Source organism: Pristiophorus japonicus, chromosome 3, assembly GCF_044704955.1.
Source record: "Pristiophorus japonicus isolate sPriJap1 chromosome 3, sPriJap1.hap1, whole genome shotgun sequence".
Taxonomy (NCBI): domain Eukaryota; kingdom Metazoa; phylum Chordata; class Chondrichthyes; family Pristiophoridae; genus Pristiophorus; species Pristiophorus japonicus.
In genome coordinates, this window is record NC_091979.1 from 107835413 (window position 1) to 107858628 (window position 23216).

At 43.7% G+C, this 23216-nt stretch overlaps 1 protein-coding gene across 4 annotated transcripts in view; it reads left to right on the forward strand.

Annotated features, from left to right (window-relative positions):
- The window catches only part of mettl8 (methyltransferase 8, methylcytidine), a 65909-nt gene that overhangs the window by 6727 nt on the left and 35966 nt on the right, over positions 1-23216 (forward strand). For all 4 annotated transcript variants that reach the window (XM_070875651.1, XM_070875655.1, XM_070875654.1 and 1 more), the window contains exons 2-5: positions 1118-1291; positions 5826-5917; positions 14552-14970; positions 20399-20448. In XM_070875651.1, the coding sequence (XP_070731752.1) occupies positions 1131-1291; positions 5826-5917; positions 14552-14970; positions 20399-20448 (722 nt within the window). In that variant the 5' untranslated portion in view covers positions 1118-1130. The remainder of the gene's footprint in view (positions 1-1117; positions 1292-5825; positions 5918-14551; positions 14971-20398; positions 20449-23216) is intronic.

Genomic DNA, 23216 nt, shown 5'->3' on the forward strand with positions numbered 1-23216 from the left:
GATCCGATCCATTGCTTGTGAGATCACTTAGCTCTGACTAAAGCATGCTGCTTTCTGGTCATTATTTCATTGCTGTTTGTAGAACCTTATGCGCCAATTGGCTGCAGCAACTACACGGCAAAAGTATTTTGTTGTCTGTAAAGCACCTTGGGGGGGGTCCTGAAAGGTGCTTTATAAATACAAGATCGTTCTAATATTTGGTGGTTGTAGAAAAGTCTGGTAATGCCCTTTATTAAGAAATCCTGCAACTAAATATGGCTGTTTTCCTGGTGGTGTTACTATTCTCCCTACAGTTAGCCACTTGTTTCACAGTACAATGTTGCTCAAGGCTACCCTCCCTATGCTGCCTTCTACATCCATCTCTTGGGTATTAAGCACTGCATATCTATTACACAAATCCAAACGCTCAAAAATATTTGTCTCCCTTGCAACTGGTCATCTATTCCTCAATATCACTCTTCCTCAGAACCTGTGAGATAACTACCATCTAGAACATATCTCCAAGGAACTTTTCTTCTTTATGGTGTGATCAGCTGATGCTCAAGCTCGGCTTTTCTCTGCTCAACGAACGATCTTTCAGCAGTTCATGCATGCATACACCTGGTTATCCTATGATTCCAGGATAGTTCATGCACCTCTTAGTATCTTAGTAATTTAGTATCTCTTGTCACCATGCCTATAAATCTCAACTGCCGTACTGCACATGAGTACTAATGTTAGAGCACTCACTTACCAGGCCATGCTGTGCATCTTCAGGTAAGTCATTACTTCAGTGTCATATTTTGCCTCTTACTAAAAGCAAAAACTGGTAGCTTTTTTATTGGTAAGAAAAAAAAAATCCAGTAATAGATTATTTGGGGCTGAAGAAAAATCAAGTCCTCACCTCCCGCTCATTCCTTATGCACATAAGCAATCTGGACGTAGAAAAGAAATGACGACATTTGTCTGCTCTTTACTCCTGTCTAACACTGAAAACGAGAGGCAAGATTGCTTTTTCACTCTTCACTTCGCTGATTTTTCCCCAAAACATTATAGTTATTGCATTGCATAAATCATATGAACGTTTTTGGATCTTTCTGAATTCACTAATTAAATATATTTTTATTCTTTGGAGCAGACATTTCATCAATATGAAGAGGAAGTCACAAGCGGTGTTGGTTCACACAGTGTCTTTTACATTGCTGAGGAAACTTGGCTTGCAATGTAGATTCCAAAGTAATAGAAGACCAACTGCTCCTCTTGGCTCCCGGATATTATCTGATCCTAGCAGAGTGTTTGAACATAATATGTGGTAAGTGGATGTTATTCAAACTAGATTACATGGGGTAGAAATTTCCCCCCACCCCCCCGTCCGAAATGGGGCGCTCCCACCCCATTTCGATGGTTTTTACCACAGCTGCGATTCAGGTGACCTCTTGAGCGACATTTGACTCTGTTGTTTTTTTTTTCCTTGGCTCTGGAAGTCATTCTTAATGGGGGCAGTGACGACACTTGAGGGACGGATACGGGGTGGTGGCAACACCTGAGGGGCGGAAGTTGGGGGCGGTGCGGAGTGAACGCCACGATGACGCCATCACGATGCTGCGTCACCACGGCTCTTCCCTTCACTTAAAGGGGACAGCCTCCGTGATTTTAAAACTCCTGCCCAGTGGGCCACTAGGAAGGGTTTCGGCCAGGCTAACGGCCTTGTACCCAAGAGGGAGTGTTGCCTGTTGGCCTAGCCGAACCCAGGGGCATAATTGTCTGACCGACATGGCAATACATCCTTCCCTTTAAGGGAAGCCGCACCGCCATTGCAGAAGGCCACAGCCTCCCTGGACCACCGGGAAGAAACAGATTTTGGCACCGCTGGGCAGACCGAAGATTTTCAGGGGAATGTTGCCGTTGGGGGGTTAGATCGGCGGTGCGCATGGTGATGATGCACTTACCACGGATTGGCAGCAGCAGAGTGGTAAGGGGGGATCAGGACACCGCCGGGAAAACTCGGGAGGGCATTTGGGTTAGTAGTGGCCATTCCACGAAAAGTCGGCGGCCACTCCATTTCGCAGCATGGCCGCCGATTTGCGGTGGTATCAGGCCTTAAGGAAAGGGGCAATTTTGGCCCCCATGTTTGTTCACACAAAATCATATTATAAAAAATATTACTTACGCATTGTTTATGACATTGATAGTCAATCCCCTTTTGCTCAAAATGGAAATGAACAACATAAAGATGATAGCTTCTATGATTTCATTGAGGTAATAATTTAAATTTTAAGTTAAACTTTTTTTTCTGGTTAAAAGGAACTGCATGAAGTAGTGTTGTAATAAAATGTAATGCTAGATCACTTGGGTCAGAACATTGGGCTCAATTTTGCCCAAGCCTATTTTCTGGCATATTGCCAGAGTTACACCTGTTTTTCGAGGCCAGAAATAATTTGCCAAAGTTTCCTTGATCTATAATTCGAATTTGGCGCCGCGCAGCATTTCCAGTCGCCTCGGGGGCTGGAGTCTGCTGTCTGCGCTGAAAAACGATGCCATACCTTGAGGGGCCATGAGGGAATGTCAGAGGTAGCTGATGGGCTGTCAGTGACCATCGGGGAGGGAATGTCAGAGATGGTGCAATCACTGTCACTGACCATGAGGGAGGGAATGTTGCAGGTAGTTTTTCTCAACATGAGGGAGGGAATAAAAGCAGGTCGTTGAGACATTGTCAGGGCACATGAGAAACTGTATGTTGGAGTTAGCTGCTACAATAAGCGAACACGCCCAGACCCTGCGCCCATTGACAAAATTAACTGTCACTCCCACTCCAATCCCCAAATCAGCCTCTGAAGAGCCCAAAGCTGGGCCCTCCAACTTGCCACCCGGGCCCTCCAACTTGCCGCCTGCTGCCGACGCCCCCCCCACCTTGGAAAGAATAAGCATGGTACCAAGCCCAGAAACACTGCGGGCAGGTGTGGTGGCGAGTTCAAGACCAAGTGCAGCGGGCGGTCTTAGAATAAGGTGGAGGAGAGATGGGTGGGTGCAGCCTTTCTTTGCTGTTGTTGTTATTATTATTGTTGTTACTGATGTAACTGTTCTCAAATTAAAAGTTTTTGGTAATTTATGTAAATTTACAAGTTTAAAAGTTAGTAAGTGAACTTAAAGTTTTTATGTGATCTTAAAGAGTGATCTTAAAGTAAAGTTTGATACAAGAATAATTTTAGTTAAGTTAAGTACATAAGAACTGTTAAACTTTTGAATAAAATATATTTTACATTAAATCTGAATCATTTCCATTATTTGTTCCATGAACACAACACAACATTACAGAACAGCTCCAAACAGTGAACATGGTCCATGTGGAGTAGTTGTCACTGAGCCCTCAGGCATCAATAAAGCGTTCAGGGATGAGCTGCTGACGCAAGGCTCGAGCAATCATTAAAGGGGCACAATGGCCCGCCCGTGCTCCGGCCTCGGGCACTTGCACAGTTTCCTCATCCTCATTGTCCTCCTCCTGCTCGTCATCTGCATCTTCCGCATCATTATCATCAGCCACTCTCACCGCAGGTGGGTCTTCCACAACCAACTGCTGCTGTCTCATGATGGCTAAGTTATGCAGCAGGCAGCACACAATAGTGAACTGACCGACAATCTCAGGGGAATACAGCAAGTAGCCTCCGGAATGGTCCAGGCATCGGAAACACTGTTTCAAGATGCCAATGGTCCTCTCTATGATGCTGCACGTCGCAATGTGCGACATGTTGTATTCCCGGTCAGCTTCTGTCTGGGTTACGCGTAGAAGCGTCATGAGCCAGGCAGTGAGGCCATACCCTTTGTCTTCCAGTAGCCAGCTCTGCCCTTCTGGCTGCTGCTGCTGAAACATGGCAGATATAACACTGTCGCATAGGAAGAATGCATCATGGGTACTCCCAGGGGATCTTGCATCGACTGACATGATACGATGCATGTCGTCACACACAACCTGTACATTAATGGAGTGGAAGCCTTTTCTGTTCCTGTACATCTCAGAATCCTCCAAAGGTTCTCGCAAGGCGATGCAAGTACAATCAATGCAGCCCTATACCTTTGGGAAGCCAGCAATCCTGGAGAAGCCCACAGTCCTGTCATGGATTGCTTGGGCGGTCATGGGCAACTTTATGAAGTCATTCCTCCGCGCATACAGTGCAGCTGTCACCTGGCGAATGCAGACATGTGTTGCATGTTGAGAGTTAGCACACACATCCCCAATTGTAGTTTGAAACAAGTCGGAGGCATAGAATGAAAATGCAGCCGTAACCTTCACTTCACCTGTCAGAGCAGTCCTCTTGATGCTTCTAGGTTTCAGGTCTGCTTTCACCAACTCTCCGATCTCAGTTACAACTTCTTTGCGGAAACGCAGCCTTCTGATACAGTCTGCATCACTTAGGTGGAGGTACGAACACCTGTTTCGATATACCCGAGGTGGGTAAGGCCTCCTGCCCAGCACCCTATGGGCTCTGATGTTCCTGATGCGATGACATTGAATCAGTTGTCTTCGACATAGCATCATGATGCAGAAGGCTCGCACAAAGTATGGCATTGTCAGTATTGCTCCATACTTAAATTTTACCTTTGAAAGAAGCTCAAAACGTCAGGAAAGCAGACAAGACAGGTTCACAGTTCTCTCTCCCCAAGGCCTGTGTGGATGGACCACACCCAAGGTCTTGTGACTTCTCTCTCTTTTTCCCCCCTCCCCGCTTAACTAATCACAGTCTTGTGACTTTTCTCTCCCTGCTCCCCCTTAACTAATTACAGTCTTGTGACTTCTCGCCTTCTCTCACCACCCACCCCACTCTGCAGTCTTCAGAAGCCTTCTGATTGTTACCTCGCTCCTCGGGCTCCATGCAGAAGCCTTTCGATCGGCACCTCGCTCCCCAGGCTCCGTCTGCATAAGCCTTCCGATCGGCACCTTGCTCTCTCTCCTCTCCCTCCCTCCCGCCCCCCCCCCCCCCCCCCCCCCCACTGCTTGTTTTCTAGCCGAGCCCCTGTGTCCGGGTGCGGGACTGATTCTGCCGGCCAAAGCTTCGACCCTCCAGCCCTGCTTCAAGACGTTCGGTGGTTGCGTGTGAGTGAGTAAAAAAAAAAGAGAGAAAACTTCTGAAATCCAACAAACTTCCATTGACAGGTAAAAAAAATTTGAACTTTATTATTGATTTTGACAGTGTTCTTGACTCCCTTCAAAATTTTCAATTTAAAAACAATGGCGTCTTTCAGCAATTTTTCAATGTGCGCTGGTTTTATTAAGTGCCCAGAAGGTTTTTCGGGAGTGGCCAGATACGCTGACTTAGGAGGAAAAAATGTTGGCACAACTGCGAAAAAATTATAAAAACCGGCGCAGACATGAGGGAATAATGTCAAAAAAAACTGACCTCGAAAAATTGTAACTAAGTCAGTTACGCCGGCGCAGATCGCATGGGGAAACTTGAAAAAAAATACGCCAAAAAAAACAGCACACACCAAAAAAATGGTGCAAATGACCCGGGAAAATTGAGCTCATTGTTCTATTCCAATCATAAATGGAAGTACACCTTAGTACTAATTTATGTTTATTTTATGGAACGAGATTGATCTAATTTAACATGTTTTGTGGAATACGTTGGGACCTGCTATTTTTCCCTCTGCTTTTAATGACTTTCTTGCCAAAGAATCTTTATACTACCGTCTGTAAAAATATTGAGGTCGCAAATAACTAGCCCCAAACGCCTCCAAATCATTTTTGTCTTCCATACCAGTAATGAGAAGAGCATAAAATGTGTAAATTATTATAGTGTGTAGCTCTCTTTTCTCTGCAGTCCTGAAAAAAAATTAACCTTTTTCTTTAGGGATCACATCCAGTGGACACCTGAACAGGAAGAAGTTGCGAGACAAAAAGCTGAAGAAAATTCTAGTGTTAGAGTCTCATTGGAAGAACAAGGTAAATTGTGGAGTTTTATTTGAACATTGAGGGATATTCTTCTAGAGGTGCAACAGTGGAAGACACAGGTACAAAATTGTTCTCTTTATAACAGTCAGAATAAACTGACATGAGTGCAAGTGAGGAGCCATACTGTAGAGCAGCTGCCTATATTGGCCGAGAAATCCCGGTCGGCTGCTTCCAGTGGGCGATCGACTGAAATAGGGAAAAAAGATATGAACTTACCTGAACCTGTGCGCCCACGAGAGATCCCGGTCCTGAGGCCTCCACTCTGCGCGTCGGAGTGCGTGCACGTCTGGACGTCCATAAGCTGGAGCTGCAGTCATATGGCTCTGGGCAGCCAATCAAGGTACAGTATTTTCTCATTCGTAATAATAGGAACTCTGTATGTTGGAGTTTCCATTATTAGGATTGAGAAACCCCCCCAAACACCCAAAACACTAATAAAAAATAGAAAAAATACACCACATTAATTTAAATTAAAGTTATTTATGCCTTATAAAAAAATATTTTTCCGATTTAAAAAAAAAAAAAGTTTTTTAATTATGATTTCAAATAAACTTATCGTAGTGGGGAGGGTTTTAACAATAAAAGATGTTTTTAAAATGTTATTTTATGTTTTTGTGTGGTTTAAAACTCTTACGCCTGTAAAAGTAGGCGATGCGCCTGCTTTTACCAGGCGCAAGAGTTTTCAGGACATCCGCCGGGCAAGATATGGGTAAATACCCAATCTTGCCCTTGCAAATGTCCTTGCTCCTGAGATGCGGAGGATCTGTCAAGCTGGAACTTGACAGATCGGAAAAGCCGGTTTTCAGCGCATGTGCATTGTGCGCTGAAAACTGGCTTTTGCGATGCCTTCCCGGGTCCGTACAGACCCGGGGAGGCCGGGATTTCTGGGCCAACTTATTTCTCTAAATGGTTCCAGACACGGGTTAATTTGGGCATTAAGGTATAAAATTTGAATTATCCTAGTAAAGTAGTAGGCAGCATCATTGTAAGTAGCATTCTAAGAAGTTAAGACTATAGTATGAAGGCAACTTGCAAGTATTCTATCTTGTAAGATAGGATGCAAATGATACAATTAACATCCTCAGGTTAATAAGTGAAAGCTGTTAGATGTAATGTCAGACTCCTCTGCACCCATCTGAGAAGGCTTCGATAGCCTGTACATATGGTCATTGCAAATCTCCAGAAGGATTTGGTCCATTTACCATAGATGTGTGAGGAAAATATAACAATGCAAGTTATTGCATCATGTAAATTATATGTTGTATTTATTGGTTTACAATCATTATAATGTATGTGTGTATATCCATGCATTTTATATACAGTATTAGAACTTTCAGTGAATGGAACAATATAATTTTAAAATATCATAGTGTGTGAAACATGGTAAAAAAAATCCATTATATAATTGGCCACTTATTATTAGATGTATTTAAAATTTGTATTCTGTTCCATTCACTGAAAGGTATAAGACAGAATATAAAATGTGTGGATTACCACAAATACAACTATTTAGGGAACCCAGATTATATATATAACATGATTTACAACACAATCCAATAATTTATCTGTAAATGGTTACTCTGTCTGACAAATGTAACAACATCATGGCTGTCTTACATATTGAAAGTGCTTGCTATTTCATGTATTTTGCTGATTATTCCATCTTTTTTTCTCACCAATTTTGTTCCTCCCCCTCCCTCCCTCACCAATGGGATTGGCTCCTTGTTAAGCTATGGTTACAGCCAATTGTCCTCCAAAACCTCATCCATGTGGTAATTATTTATGTGTGGGCCTTGACTCTTAAGTTTCAGCTGGGTACTTCACTATGATAGGGTGAGGAAGTGCAGCTAAGAACAACCACGTCCTCACTCAAAGCCTACACATGTGCAGTTCAAGTATGGATTGCAGATCAGGAGTGAAAAGCTTGGCTGTTTTATTTCTCTCTTCCCCCAACCCCAATTTATTATAGTGCCCTTACTACTGCCCTGGCTGAGATCAGGTAACAGACCAGGGATCAAACCTGGGATGTTCCTCTTCTGCATGGCTTGCTGCTCACTGAATAAACTTACTGAACAATATTTGATGCCTTCCCTCTATTTCTACAGACATATTTGGTTCTTTTGTACCTAGAAATGAAGGCCGGAATTTTCCAGGGGACCAGCGGGTGGGATCGGTGGCGGTCGGATGGGAAGTTTGATTTTTTTTGACAGCGGGCCGGGACCCCTTGGCTGCAGACCTCATTACAGCTTTGGTCCAAACATGGACAAAAGAGCTGTATTCCAGAGGTGAGGTGAGAGTGACTGCCCTTGAATGACATCAAGGCAGCATTTGATCGAGTGAGGCATCAAGAAGCCCGAGTAAAACTGAAGTCAATGGGAATTAGGGAGAAAACTCTCCACTGACTGGAGTCACACCTAGCACAAAGGAAAATGGTTGTGGTGGTTGGAGGTCACTCATCTCAGCCCCAGGACATCGCTGCAGAGTATTCCTCAGGGCAGTGTCCTAGGCCCAACCATCTTCAGCTGCTTCATTTATGACCTTCCCTCCATCATAAGGTCAGAAGTGGGGATGTTCGCTGATGACTGTTCAGTGCCATGCCCAACTCCTCAGATAATGAAGCAGTTCATACCTGTATGCAGCAAGACCTGGACGACATTCAGGCTTGGACTGATAAGTAGCAAGTAACATTTGCGCTACACAAGTGCCAGGCAATCTCTATCTCCAACAAGCGAGAGTCTAATCACCGTCTCTTGATATTCAACGACATTACCATTGCTGAATTCCCCAACCTCAACATCCCGGGGGTCACCATTGACCAGAAACTTAACTGGACCAGCCACGTAATTACTGTGGCAACAACAGCAGGACAGAGGCTGGGTATTCCGTGGCGAGTGTCTCACCTCCTGATTCCCCAAAGCCTTTCCACCATCTATAAGGCACAAGTCAGGAGTGTGATGGAATACTCTCCACTTGCATGGATGAGTCATCGTCGTCGTCATCGTCGTCATCATAGGCAGTCCCTCGAAACGAGGATGAAGTGCTTCCACGCCTAAAAGGGATGAGTTCACAGGTGTTTCAATGAAGGACCTAATATTCCACGTCCCGAACTACATCTTGAAGGGTGGAAGATGCCTGTGCGTGAATTGTTTTAACGTGTGGTGACCGTTGCACACCTGCCACCACACGGATATGACAGAGCTAGATCTTGGTCCAGTGGCAAGGATTAACCAAGACAACTGGAGACCAGCTCTGCTGCACGGACCTAGTGCGCACACATATCGCAGTGTGACATGCTGCCCCTGAGCCCTCGCCTCTTCTGGGCCCCGAGCTCACGCCTCTCCCGGGCCCCGGATGAGTGCAGCTCCAACAACACTCAAGAAGCTTGACATCATCCAGGACAAAGCAGCCTTCCTGATTGGCACCCTATCCACCACCCTAAACATTCACTCCTTCAACCATCGGCATACCGTGGCTGCAGTGTGTACCATTTACAAGATGCACTGCAGCAACTCGCTAAAGCTTCTTCTAGAATGATGAGGGCAGCAGGCGCATGGGAACACCATCACCTGCAAGTTCCCCTCCAAGTTACACACCATCCTGGCTTGGAAGTATATCGCCTTTCCTTCATCGTTGCTGGGTCAAAATCCTGGAAATCTCTCCGTATCAGCACTGTGGGAGTACATAGAAACATAGAAAATAGGTGCAGGAGTAGGCCATTCGGCCCTTCTAGCCTGCACCGCCATTCAATGAGTTCATGGCTGAACATTCAACTTCAGTACCCCATTCCTGCTTTCTCGCCATACCCCTTGATCCCCCTAGTAGTAAGGACCTCATCTAACTCCTTTTTGAATATATTTAGTGAATTGGCCTCAACAACTTTCTGTGGTAGAGAATTCCACAGGTTCACCACTCTCTGGGTGAAGAAGTTCCTCCGCATCTTGGTCCTAAATGGCTTACCCCTTATCCTTAGACTGTGACCTCTGGTTCTGGACTTCCCCAACATTGGGAACATTCTTCCTGCATCCAACCTGTCTAACCCCGTCAGAATTTTAAATGTTTCTATGAGGTCCCCTCTCATTCTTCTGAACTCCAGTGAATACAAGCCCAGTTGATCCAGTCTTTCTTGATAGGTCAGTCCCGCCATCCCAGGAATCAGTCTGGTGAACTTTCGCTGCACTCCCTCAATAGCAAGAATGTCCTTCCTCAGGTTAGGAGACCAAAACTGTACACAATACTCCAGGTGTGGCCTCACCAATGCCCTGTACAACTGTAGCAACACTTCCCTGCCCCTGTACTCAAATCCCCTTGCTATGAAGGCCAACATGCCATTTGCTTTCTTAACCGCCTGCTGCACCTGCATGCCAACCTTCAATGACTGATGTACCATGACACCCAGGTCTCTTTGCACCTCCCCTTTTCCTAATCTGTCACCATTCAGATAATAGTCTGTCTCCACCTTCACCACATGGACTGCAGTGGTTCAAGAAGGCGGCTCACCATCACTTTCTCAACGGCAGTTAGAGATGGGCACCAAATGCTGGCCTTACCAGCGATGCCTACATCCCATAAACAAATTTTTAAAAACATATACCCTCAAATCTCACTGTTCATGCACCCACTTTAGAATTGTACCTGTTAGTTTATATTGCCTCTCCTTGTTCTTCCTACCAAAATATATCACTTCACACTTTTCTGCGTTAAATTTCATCTGCCACGTGTCCGCCCATTCCACCAGCCTCTTGAAGTGTCTTGAAGTCTATCATTATCCTCCTCACTTCATTTTACCTCCAAGTTTTGTGTCATCTGCAAATTTTGCAATTGTGTCCTGTACACCCAAGTGTAAGTCATTAATATATATCAAGAAAAGCAATTGTCCTAGTATTGACTAGCCTGTAGTTGCTGGTTTATCCTTACATGCTTTTTTGGACAAGCTTGTAACATTTGCAATCCTCCAGTCCTCTGGCACCAGCCCCATATCCAAGGAAAATTGGATGATTACATAAGAACATAAGAAATATGAACAGGAGTAGGCCATACGGCCCCTCGAGCCTGCTCCGTCATTCAATAAGATCATGGCTGATTTGATCATGGATTCAGCTCCACTTCCCCGCCCGCTCCCCATAACCCCTTATCCCCTTATCGCTCAAGAAATTGTCTATTTCTGTCTTAAATTTATTCAATGTCAGAGCTTTCACAGCTCTCCGAGGCAGCAAATTCCACAGACTTACAACTCTCTGAGCGAAGAAATTCCTCCTCATCTCTGTTTTAAATGGGCGGCTACTTATTCTAAGATCATGCCCTCTCGTTCTAGTCTCCCCCATCAGTGGAAGCATCCTCTCTACATCCACCTTGTCAAGCCCCCTCATAATCGAATATATTTCGATAAGATCACCTCTCATTCTTCTGAACTCCAATGAGTAGAGGCCCAACCTACTCAACCTTTCCTCATAAGTCAGCCCCCTCATCCCCGGAATCAACCGAGTGAACCTTCTCTGAACTGCCTCCAAAGCAAGTATATCCTTTCGGAAATATGGAAACCAAAACTGCACGCAGTATTCCAGGTGCGGCCTGCAGCTCGCCAACCTTATTTACCACACCGTGCATTCACACACCTGCACTGTAAACCTATCTTAAACGTTCTTGTATTCTCTCTTAGTTTGACTCCACCTAATAATGGCTGTAGCAAAACTTTATTCTAGTTTTCTCCCTGTCCTTTTCCATAGCTAGTCTAGACCTTATGGTATTGTGATTACTGTTCCTAAATGATTCCCTACTGACACTTCCGGATCCAACAATGCCTCCTTCCTTGTTGGGCCTGAAATGTACTGATCAAGAAAGTTCTCCTGAGCACACCTCATAAATTCTTCCCCGTCTCTGCCCTTTACACTATTACTATCCCAGTCTATATTAGGATCGTTGAAGTCCCCCATTATTACTACTCTATAGTTCTTGCACCTCTCTGTAATTTCCCTGAAAATTTGCTCCTCTATCTTTCCCACTAGTTGGCTGCCTATAGAATACACCTAGTAGTGCAATGGCACCTCTATTGTTGCTCAACTCTAACCAAATCGATTCTGTCCTTGATCCATCCAGGACATCCTTTCTCTCCAGCACTGTAATTTTCTCCATAATCAATACTGCCCTTTCTTTCCTTCCCTATCTTTCCTGAACACCTAATATCCAGGAATATATTGTGCTCAATCCTGCCCTTTTTTGAGCAAGGTCTCTGTTATCACCACAACATCATATTCCCATGTGGCTATTTGCGCCTGCAGCTCGCCAACCTTATTTACCACACCGTGCATTCACACACCTGCACTGTAAACCTATCTTAAACGTTCTTGTATTCTCTCTTAGTTTGACTCCACCTAATACTGTACTACTTCTTACTCTGGTGCTATCTGTCTCTCCCAATTCTTTGTGCATCTTGTTTCTCCTTTCTAATGCTACATCTTGGTGCCTATGCCCCTGCCAAATTAGTTTAAACCCTCCCCAGCAGCACTAGCAACACCCCGCCCCAGCTCTGTTGAGGTGCAACCCATCTGGCCGGTACAGGGAACATCAGCGGCAGGTCGGGGCCATAAAAGGTGCAGCGAGTGCTGGCCATGGGCAGCGTGGAAGCCTTGACCTGCGAGGGAACATCAGCGGCAGGTCGGGGCCATAAAAGGAGCGGGGAGCAACGGCCATGGGCAGCGTGGAGGCAGGCCACTACAAGCTACAGCACGAGCTGGTGCAGGAGGGCGACTGCTGTGAAGAGTGACATCATAAAGATCCAGGTTGGTGATTGGAGCGTGGGCAGATACAGCAGGAGCAGCGAGGTCGGGGCGAAGCAGCATTGAGAGACTGTGGAGGGACGTGATTGGGGCCCAGGGGCAGCACGGACCAGCCCACACTGCGATACGTGTGCACACTAGGTCCGTGCAGCAGAACTGGTCTCCAGTTGTTTTGGGTAATCCTTGCCACTGGACGAAGACCTAATTCTGTCAAGCCCATGTGGTGGCTGGTGTGCAATGTCCACCCCACGTTAAAAAAATTCACGCACAGGCATCTTTCACCCTTCAGGATGTAGTTCAGGTGTTTCATAAACACCCGTGAACTCGTCCTTTTTTTGGCGTGGAAGCAAGTCATCCTCGTTTTGAGGGACTGCGTATGATGATGATGATGATTACAGTCCCCACCTCCGCCAGAACCGATCCCAATGTCCCAGGAATCTGAAGCCCCCCCTCCTGCACACACTCTCCAGCCTTGCATTCATCTGCTCTATCCTCCTATTTCTATACTCACTAGCTTGTGGCACCGGGAGTAATCTGGAGATTATTACCTTTGAGGTCGTGCTTTTTAATCTCTTTCCTAGTTCCCTAAAATCTGCCTGCAGGACCTCATCCCTCTATCCATATGGCGTTGATACCGATAGGGACCATGACCTCTGGCTGTTCACGCCTCCCCCCCGGCCTCCGCTCAGAATGTTCTGCAGCCGCTCAGCAACATCTTTGACCCTGGAACCAGGGAGGCAACATACCATCCTGGAATCACATCTGCGTCCCCAGAAACGCCTGTCTGTTCCCCTAATTATCAAATCTCCCATCGCTATTGCGTTCCCGATTTTCCTCCTCCCCTCCCCACCCCCCCCACCTCCTCCCCCTGTATAGCTGAGCCACCCATGGTGCCATGGATTTGGCTCTGGCTGCACCCCCCAGAGGAACCATCGCCCTCACCGGTACTGGTTATTGACCGAGATGCACTTGGGGGACTCTTGAACTACCTGCCTGGTCCTCCTTGTCTGACAGTCACCCATTCGTCTCTGCCTGCACACTCTTACACTGTGGAGTGACCCTCCTGAAACGTGCTATCCATGTGAAATCTGGAGCTTGAGCTCCTTCAGCTGATGATACTTCCTGCACATATGGTTGTCCAGGACATGGGAAGCGTCCTGGAGTTCCCATATGGCACATGATATGCATTCAGCAGGACCGAGGTGCCCTGTCATGTCTCTACTTAATAGACTATTAAGTAACTTGACAGGAATAAATTTTAAGACAAAAAAAAAAATCAATCACCAACTACTCAGCAATCTGCTCCTTCCGTTGCCTTTGACGTCACTTACCTTGCTTCCTCGAAGCTTGTGGGCCTACCTTTATCTGCGGCCGCTCTCTCATACTCCCATAGGTCCATTCTCGTGTCTATTAACTTACAGACGTTGGGTTTTGTGGCTCCACTCCTCCTTTTCAGTCCGACTTCTCAACCGCCTTCCTCCTCTCCACCGAATTCCTGCGCTCACAAAATTCCTTCACTGCTTGTGATTCACTCCGTTTGCGATCTCCCAGTTCTGTCTCCAAGCTCTGTGCTCAAGCTCATATACCTTGGGTTGTATTCCTAACTGGAAAAATATAACTTATACAATCTAATGGTTTTTTAAGCTGTCTTATAGGCTTTTTGAAAGTACATATTCCACCATTATTGCAATACATTAATTTTTTGGGGGTTAAACTTTTAAATTTACCATGTTACAGCTCCATAGATCCACTAGTCTTGCGATTGCAGTTTCAAATCAGTCATCAGGATGCTGACTTGGCTTTAATAGATTAATTTTGTTTTCTTTTTCTGTTTTACTACAATTTGTTGCAGTCAAATATGAGAAAGGTGCCAGTAACTACTGGGATGAATTCTACAGAGCTCATCAAAATAAATTCTTCAAAGATCGCAGATGGTTGTTCCTAGAATTCCCTGAACTCCTTGCAGAAAGAACACTCAGTTGGAATGAAGTTGTCAAAGAACCAACAAGTATTTCCATACTTAGTTCTTGTGTATCGTTGCAAGCACCGCATTCTACAAGTCCAGAACAAGCAAAGTTAGATGGTTTTAACAGGACACACGCTAAACAAAAATGTTCTGAAACTATACAGAAAGCAAACTCTGTAGAAGAAACAAAGGGAACAAATAATGGCACAGACTTGGAACATAAAAAGCAAAACTGGAACAGGACAGACAGACAGAAGAATCCAGGATATTTTCCTGGTATCGATTTCACCTTCAGAATTTTTGAGGTATCTTTGCGAAACACAGGCTATTAAGAGGCTATTGTATGTATATTGCCAATATCTGCTTCTCTCTCCACAGATGCTGAGTATTTCCAGCATTTTCTGTTTTTATTACAAGGTTTCCAGCATCCGCAGTATTCATGTTCAATAAGTTCACGTAACATTTTGTTTAACATACACATTTTAAAAAAAAATTACCATTGCAATATATTCTCAGAACAACTGTAGCAGCACATTTCCAAGAGTTAGGGACCCCACTCTCAAGTTGCCACTTTCCTCCTTCTTTTCTCTACCTTTCCTTCCATTCAACTCACTGTTGCCAATTCACTTTCTTCTTAAAATAGGTTGAGCTAAATGTTTTGAAGTGTTGGTGCCCAGCGTTATCATGTCTCCATTACAGGCTGATCTGTAATTCTGCAAGCTAGATCTTGTGCCTTTAAGTCCACCAAGTCGCCTGGTTCAGAGCTAGCAAAACTTGGCCAGAAAGGAGATTTGACCTTGAATGCCAAGCAGAATGATGAGGTTGCCTTCTACCATCATAGGCAGTCCCTCGAATTCTACCCCACACATTCCCATGTGATGATTACTCAATATCAACCATTCTGTTATGAAGGGGTGCTAAGCAGAAGTTTGGTGCTTCTTGCAGGAAGGGAGATAAGAATCAGAGCAAAAATCCCTCTAACATCTTTGTTGAATCTCCTACTAGTTTGTTACAGAGGTGTTCTAGTAGAGGGTTGGTACAAAGAAATCCAAAAGAGCAAAATGAAGATTTTTTTTAATAAAAGGAGTCTCCCATTGGTCTGATGAACCTTTAAGCCATACAGACCAGCAAAGTATCAGGTTCGATTCCTGGTATGTGCTGAGTTAGCTGATCTCAGTCATGATGGCAATGGGAGCATACAGTTGGTCTCAGTGCTGCCACATTAGATAACTGTCATTCTGCTGGGGGGACAAAATGCACAAGCCAACTATGTAACTGTTGTGTCATTTATGTAAATAAGACACAACAGTTGACCAAAATAATTTACTTAAATATAAAGGCATGGCTGCACATTACAGTTGTAAACTAAAAGATGGGATATTTACAATGGTATCTGCACCTGACAGCAATGCAGTAATAGCTGATGAAGAAGCCTGTTTGTATATCAAACAATAAGGGGGTGAAATTGGTAAAACACAAGTTCCGCCTGTTGTGCGGCGGTGCGTCATTTTTTACCGCTCGGTACTGCTGAGGCCGAGTGGGTGGGAATTTCATCCCACTTTTCTTAGCGGTAACGAGAGCAGAGTGCAGCGGGTGGTGTGCGGCGGAGGAAGCCTTTCGACTTGGGAATCTTAGGCTCCCGAGTTGTGCACACGTGCGTGCGGCTGTCAAGCTCCACCCCCGAGAGGCCAGAGAATCCCGGCCTGAGATCGCTGTAAGGGGGGCAGTGGAGATCGCTATGGGGTGTGGGGGAGAGATCGCTGTGGGGCGGCCTGAGATCGCTGTGGGGGGCGGGGGGAAGGTGGAAGAGATTGCTGTGGGAGAGATCGCTATGGGAGGGGGGAGAGATCACTGTGGAGGGGGACGAGATCGCTGTGGGGGAGGGGGGAAGAGACTGGAGGGTTGAGAGAGAGAGAGACTGGGGGTGAGAGAGAGACACATTTTTTTATTATAGTTCATTAATAAAGGAGTCAATAAGGCTTTATTGGACCATTTATATTATTGCCTAACACTAGAAAATATTACAATCCATTTAAAAATTCGTCAAACTGTGGAGAACTATAAAGATCTGTGTAATATCAAACAAACCTGTCAGCTCTGTGTACATACCGCCCACTTAAGATCCGCTTAAAAGCATCTTCTCCAGGACGGTATGCAGTTCCGGTGGTATGTCATGAATTTTGCACTTTTGGGCGGTATGTCGGCGGTCTGCATGAGCGGGCAGTGTGCATACCGCCTGGCGGTATGTCACTGATTACTTTTCCACCGGGCGGTATCTCAGCGGTATGTACCTATTTTTGTGTTTTGGGCGGCATGTCACTGAATTTCGGACCCCAAGTCTGCGAATTTGTGTTACACTAGCTTGCATAGCTGTCTTGCACTTTCAACTCTGACTCTTTTTTTCTACTTGTTTCCTGTATATTTGTTTAAATTGTGTGTAAAGATATATGTGTTTTTCCTTTCATTCTCTCTCCCTCTACATTTTTATTTTACTTTACTTCTTTAACTTTAATTATTTATTCTTTTATCATTTTATTATTACATCAAGTTAATTTCTTGCCATTTTCTAACCTCTTCCTTCTGGTTAAGATTACCCTTCCATGCATATGCTTTAATTTATGTACTTTGCTGGATACTAAAGTATTTTATCTGCAGGTTGTACTGTTAGTGTTCAGTATGAATTGAATGAAGATTTGAAATAGAAAGTAATTGGGAAAATAAGAAGCATTCATTGAAACTGAGTAACTTACAGCCATCTCAACATAAATGGAGCCATTCTGGGTTACAGAAGCCCATGTTTATGAAATTTGACTTTTATGGACAGTTGTCAGTAAGGTTTCCTGATTTTAGTACTGTTTGTTCATGTAGCTGTTTAGACCTCAGGAATATTAATAATTATACAAGTATTTTGTTCATGTCTGGTAGTTTATAATTCCATTTGAACTAGTGGTGGAACATTTTTCCCGTCAAACCTTTGATACGAGGGTGAGCTTTTTGTCAATCACTGATTCTTAATGTGCATCATGATGTAATATATTTAGGATATATCATTAGTAGATTCTATGGGCCCAAGTTTCCACAGGATAAAAAACGGGTGTCCCTCCGAGCTGGGCGCCCGTTTTTCGCGCCTAAAACGGCGCCAGAAAAAAAACGCGCTATTCTCAAGCGCTTTGCAGCTCCTTGTCTGTTTGGCGCGGAGCCTATACTCGCGCCGATTTTGTAAGTGGGAGGGTGCGGGTACTATTTAAATTAGTTTTTTTCCTGCCGGGGAGCGTTAGCGCACGCGCAGTGTGAAGGAAACATTGGCACTCGGCCATTTTTGTAGTTCTTTGTAGCTGTTTAATTTTTGAACATTTTTAATAAAAGCACATTGCCATCAGCACATCAGCACTGAGGCTACTCTTCTCACTGTCTCCTTCCCCTCCCTCCCCTCCGCGGCGGCAACAAACCGCTGTCTCCTTCCCCTCCCTCCCCTCCACGGCAACAAACGGCAGTTTCATCCCCCTCCCTCCCCTCCACGGCAGCAAACCGCTGTCTCCTTCCCCTCCCTCCCCTCCACGGCAACAAACGGCAGTTTCATCCCCCTCCCTCCCCTCCACGGCAGCAAACCGCTGTCTCCTTCCCCTCCCTCCCCTCCGCGGCGGCAACAAACCGCTGTCTCCTTCCCCTCCCTCCCCTCCACGGCAACAAACGGCAGTTTCCTCCCCCTCCCTCCCCTCCGCGGCGGCAACAAACCGCTGTCTCCTTCCCCTCCCTCCCCTCCGCGGCAACAAACGGCGGTTTCCTTCCCCACCCCCCGCGGGAACGAACGATGGCTGAAGCACTTTCACACAGGTAGGAAGATGGTTTATTTAATCTTTTCTTTGCTTATAAATGTTTATTCAGGTTGGATTGATTTGTATAATATTTGTAGAAGTATAAATAAGGATTGATTGTAGAATTTAATGACTTCCCTTCCCCCCCCACCTCGTTCTGGATGCCTAATTTGTAACCTGCGCCTGATTTTTTAATGTGTAGAACAGGTTTTTTTCAATTCTACAAAAATCTTCACTTGCTCCATTCTACTTTAGTTTGGAGTACGTTTTCACTGTGGAAACTTTGAAATCAGGCGTCAGTGGCCGGACACGCCCCCTTTTGAAGAAAAAATTCTGTTCCAAAGTGAAACTGTTCTACCTCACTCGAACTGCAGAAAAAAAAATGTGGAGAATTGCGATTTCTAAGATAGTCCGTTCTCCACCAGTTGCTCCTAAAAATCAGGCGCAAATCATGTGGAAACTTGGGCCCTAAATATTTAAAGTTTTTTTTTGCTTATTTTTGGATACCATTTGCAGCCTGTTTAAATCCACGCTAGTAATTCTACACAAAATTAGTGGCAAAAGAGTACAAATTTAAGCTAGTTAAAAAGGTGAGAATCAAACAAGTACATATTTAAGGTCTCTTGCCATAAGTGATAGATTCTTTAGTTTATGCAAATTAAACTAACATGTTTCATATTCAGATTTTATTGAGTAAGATTTTGAAATTCATTATCCAATGGAAAGAACAATTGAGTTACACTCATCTAATGAAAGAATGAAAATTGTCAATCCAATAGAACAGCATTGAACATGAGATATTTTATTTACAAAAAATACTCACAATTAATTGATAACCTGCTGACCAGAATAACTGTATTCTATTATCTTCCTTAAATAGTTAAAATATACTGTTAATAGAGTTACTTGCCTTTTTACTTCATGATCTTTTAACAAGAATGACTAATGTTTCAGGGAAGTTTCATTGTTGAACAAGAGTGCGCAGACAGCAATTCCTGTACTTCAATTTTAATGGAGAGCTCGAAGGTTTTTTTTTAAATCAACATATAATAAGCATGGATGCTGACAGCATGTTTTGCTGTGAGTTTAGCTTGATATTTAGTACTCTTAACAATATGTTAAAAGGAATAAACATCCATATTTATGTTATTTTTTTGGATTAATATGCTGTTATTTAAAACAAAAGTCCTGGTCATACATAATTGTGCCTCTTTAATGAATTGATTGTATCACTGCAGTTTGATAGCCTCAGTTAAGGTACACAGTATAGTATGCAGCTGTGTAAATTCGTACAGGCTATCAAATTGTAAATTATATACTGTTTGTACACAGATCATTTTTTAGTTTAACTATGCAGAAAAAATATTTTTATTTAAATAATTTTAACTATGTTCTTATCAATTGATCTTTGATCTTATAAATAAAAATGTTGCCACACTTTTTAAAATGAATGTTTGACCTTTTCTCTCTTGCTCTGCTGAAGGCGCTGACTTATGATTCTACAAGCTTCAGCAACCCTTCAGTGCTTTATCTGATTAGCTATTCTTTATGTCTGAGTATCAATGGATTACAAAAACCAATCCTGTTCTCACCCAGCTTTTTCCAACAGGGGTCACTGAAACGATTATAATGTGCAGATATACACACACGTATAGAATTCAAGAGTGGCATTTCTGGCCAGTCTATCCTCTTCCCTTGCCTAAAGGTGCTGTCTCTGTGCCTAAAATCAACTACCAAAGCATAGACCAGGGATTGAATCCTTCGTGCGGATGATTCAGACTATGCCCACTGAGACAATATGTTCGAAATATATTTCACAGTCGTACATATGTTACTTGTACCTTGTTTTAGTAGTTAAACACAAAAAAAACCAAGCTGGTGAAAACTGAAAATTTGTGCTTGATTTTGTTATCATCAGGTCGGATGTGGTGCTGGGAACAGTGTTTTTCCTATCCTGGGTGAAATTCGGTAAGTAAAGCATCGATATGAAATCTAAAATTGTAGGCCCAGAATTTTGCAGTAGTTATGATGCAAAACTGTCAGTGTTTGCCATCATTAAGCCTCTGAAGCTAACAGCAACTTCTGGAGTCCACACGTGCAGACAAACGCAGAAATCCAGAAGTTGCTGTTAGTGGTTCTACATTTTTCCACAGGCTGCGCCGTTGAACTCATCGGAGCAATCCATTCAAATCACTGAACTGATGAAAACTTCCCCTTTTAGGCTGGAATATTGCTGTTTAAAAAAAAAAAATGTTAAGCCTTTTTGAAAGAGGTGTAATTTGGTTTTTAACGGCGTACTGACTGCTGAACAACTGTTCTGTCCCTGAAAAACTAATTTTATAATTGTGGAATGTCATTTTTTTTCCATTATGATAAAAATTCCTTGTTTTTTTTATAATAATTTTTATTTTTAATAAAGTTTTTTTAATGATATTTAAGCTTCTAACTTAATCCTGTGTGTATGTCCCAATCTTTATTTTACTCTCTGTAAAATGATTAAAAAGCAAAGGATAAAACCTGCTTTTTACTTATTGGCTTGCTGTCTGTGAGAATTCTTCAATGTGATTGGCTGCTTAGCCAGCTTGATGACATCACTGTTGCTAGATGCTGGAGATCCCCAGACTTGGCGTCATATTCAAATCCACGTCAGGAGAGATGAAATCGCCACCATAGAGATCAGTAGATCTTTGTGGGCAGCTTTCTTCAAGGTCAGTGGCGAGCGCCATCAATTCGCCGCTGACCGCAAAATACGGGCCATAGAATTCAATGTGGTTTTATTCATAATACTGGAGTATGTTAAGCCAATGAAAAGTATTGTATTAATAAATATTCAAATATTACTTCACTTAATGATTAGCCATAACTTCGTGTGTGAAAACATTTATCTACGGAAATGTACTTAACATCACAGGGAACAAAAGGAAAATGTGTGTGCAAATCACTATTTCAATTGTCAGTGAAACAGTTAACAAACACAGTTAAATGATTTGGAATAGACCTACTTGAGCTCATTTTCTTTGATTCTGACACTCATCAAAGAGCAATTTGGTACCATTAATTACATGGTTCATTCTGTGGCGAAGAAAGAATATTGCGCTGGAGGATGGCAAATATGACCTTTGACTCCTACTTCATCCCCTTCAACTCCTACTTCATCCCCTTCAAAAAAGGAAACTGGGATAAGCCAGCTAACTATAGGCCACTTAGTCTTTCTTCAGTTGCTGCACCGGGCAGGACCGGAACCGATGTCCTAGGGGTAGTGTTTGCTAGTGCTGTTGGGGAGGGTTTAAACTAATATGGCAGGAGGATGGGAATCTATGCAGGGAGACAGATGGAAGTAAAATGGGGGCAGAAGCAAAAGGTAGAAAGGAGATAAGGAAAAGTAGAGACAGAGAAATCAAAGGCAACAATCATAAAGGGCCACATTACAACATAATTCTAAAAGGACAAAGAGTGTCAAAAAAACAAGACTGAAGGCTTTGTGTCTCAATGTGAGGAGCATCCGTAATAAGGTGGATGAATTAACTGCGCAGATAGCTGTTAACGGATATGATGTAATTGGGATTACGGAGGCATGGCTCCAGGGTGACCAAGACTGGGAACTCAACCTCCAGGAGTATTCAATATTCAGGAAGGATAGACAGAAAGGAAAATGAGGTGGGATAGCGTTGCTGGTTAATGAGACTAACGCAATAGTAAGGAAGGACATTAGCTTGAATGAGGTGGAATCTGTATAGGTAGAGCTGCGGAACACCAAAGGGAAGAAAACACTAGTGGGAGTTGTGTACAGACCACCAAACAGTAGTAGTGAGGTTGGGGATGGCATCAAACAGGAAATTAAGGATGCATGCAATAAGGGCTCAGCAGTTATTATGGGTGACTTTAATCTTCATATAGATTGGGCTAACCAAACTGGTAGCAATATGGTGGAGGAGGATTTCCTGGAGAATATATAAGGGATGGTTTTCTAGACCAATATGTCGAGGAACCAACTAGAGAGCTGGCCATCCTAGACTGGGTGTTGTGTAATGAGAGAGGACTAATTAGCAATCTTGTTGTGCGAGGCCCCTTGGGGAAGAGTGACCATAATATGGTAGAATTCTTCATTAAGGTGAAGAGTGACACAGGGACTAGGGTCCTGAACTTAAAGAAAGGTAACTTTGATGGTATGAGACATGAATTGGCTAGGATAGACTGACGAATGATACTTAAAGGGTTGACGGTGGATAGGCAATGGCAGACATTTAAAGATCACATGGATGAACTTCAACAATTGTACATCCCTGTCTGGCATAAAAATAAAATGGGGAAGGTTGCTCAACCGTGGCTAACAAGGGAAATTAGGGATAGTGTTAAATCCAAGGAAGATGCATATAAATTGGCCAGAAAAAGCAGCAAACCTGAGAACTGGGAGAAATTTAGAATTCAGCAGAGGAGGACAAAGGGTTTAATTAGGAGGGGGAAAATAGAGTATGAGATTAAGCTTGCAGGGAACATAAAAACTGACTGCAAAAGCTTCTACAGATATGTGAAGAGAAAACGATTAATGAAGACAAATGTAGGTCTCCTGCCGTCAGAATCTATAATGGGGAACAAAGAAATTTCAGACCAATTGAACAAATATTTCGGTTCTGTCTTCACTTAGGAAGACACAAATAACCTTCTGGAAATACTAGGGGACCGAGGGGCTAGCGAGAAGGAGGAACTGAAGGAAATCCTTATTAGTCAGGAAATTG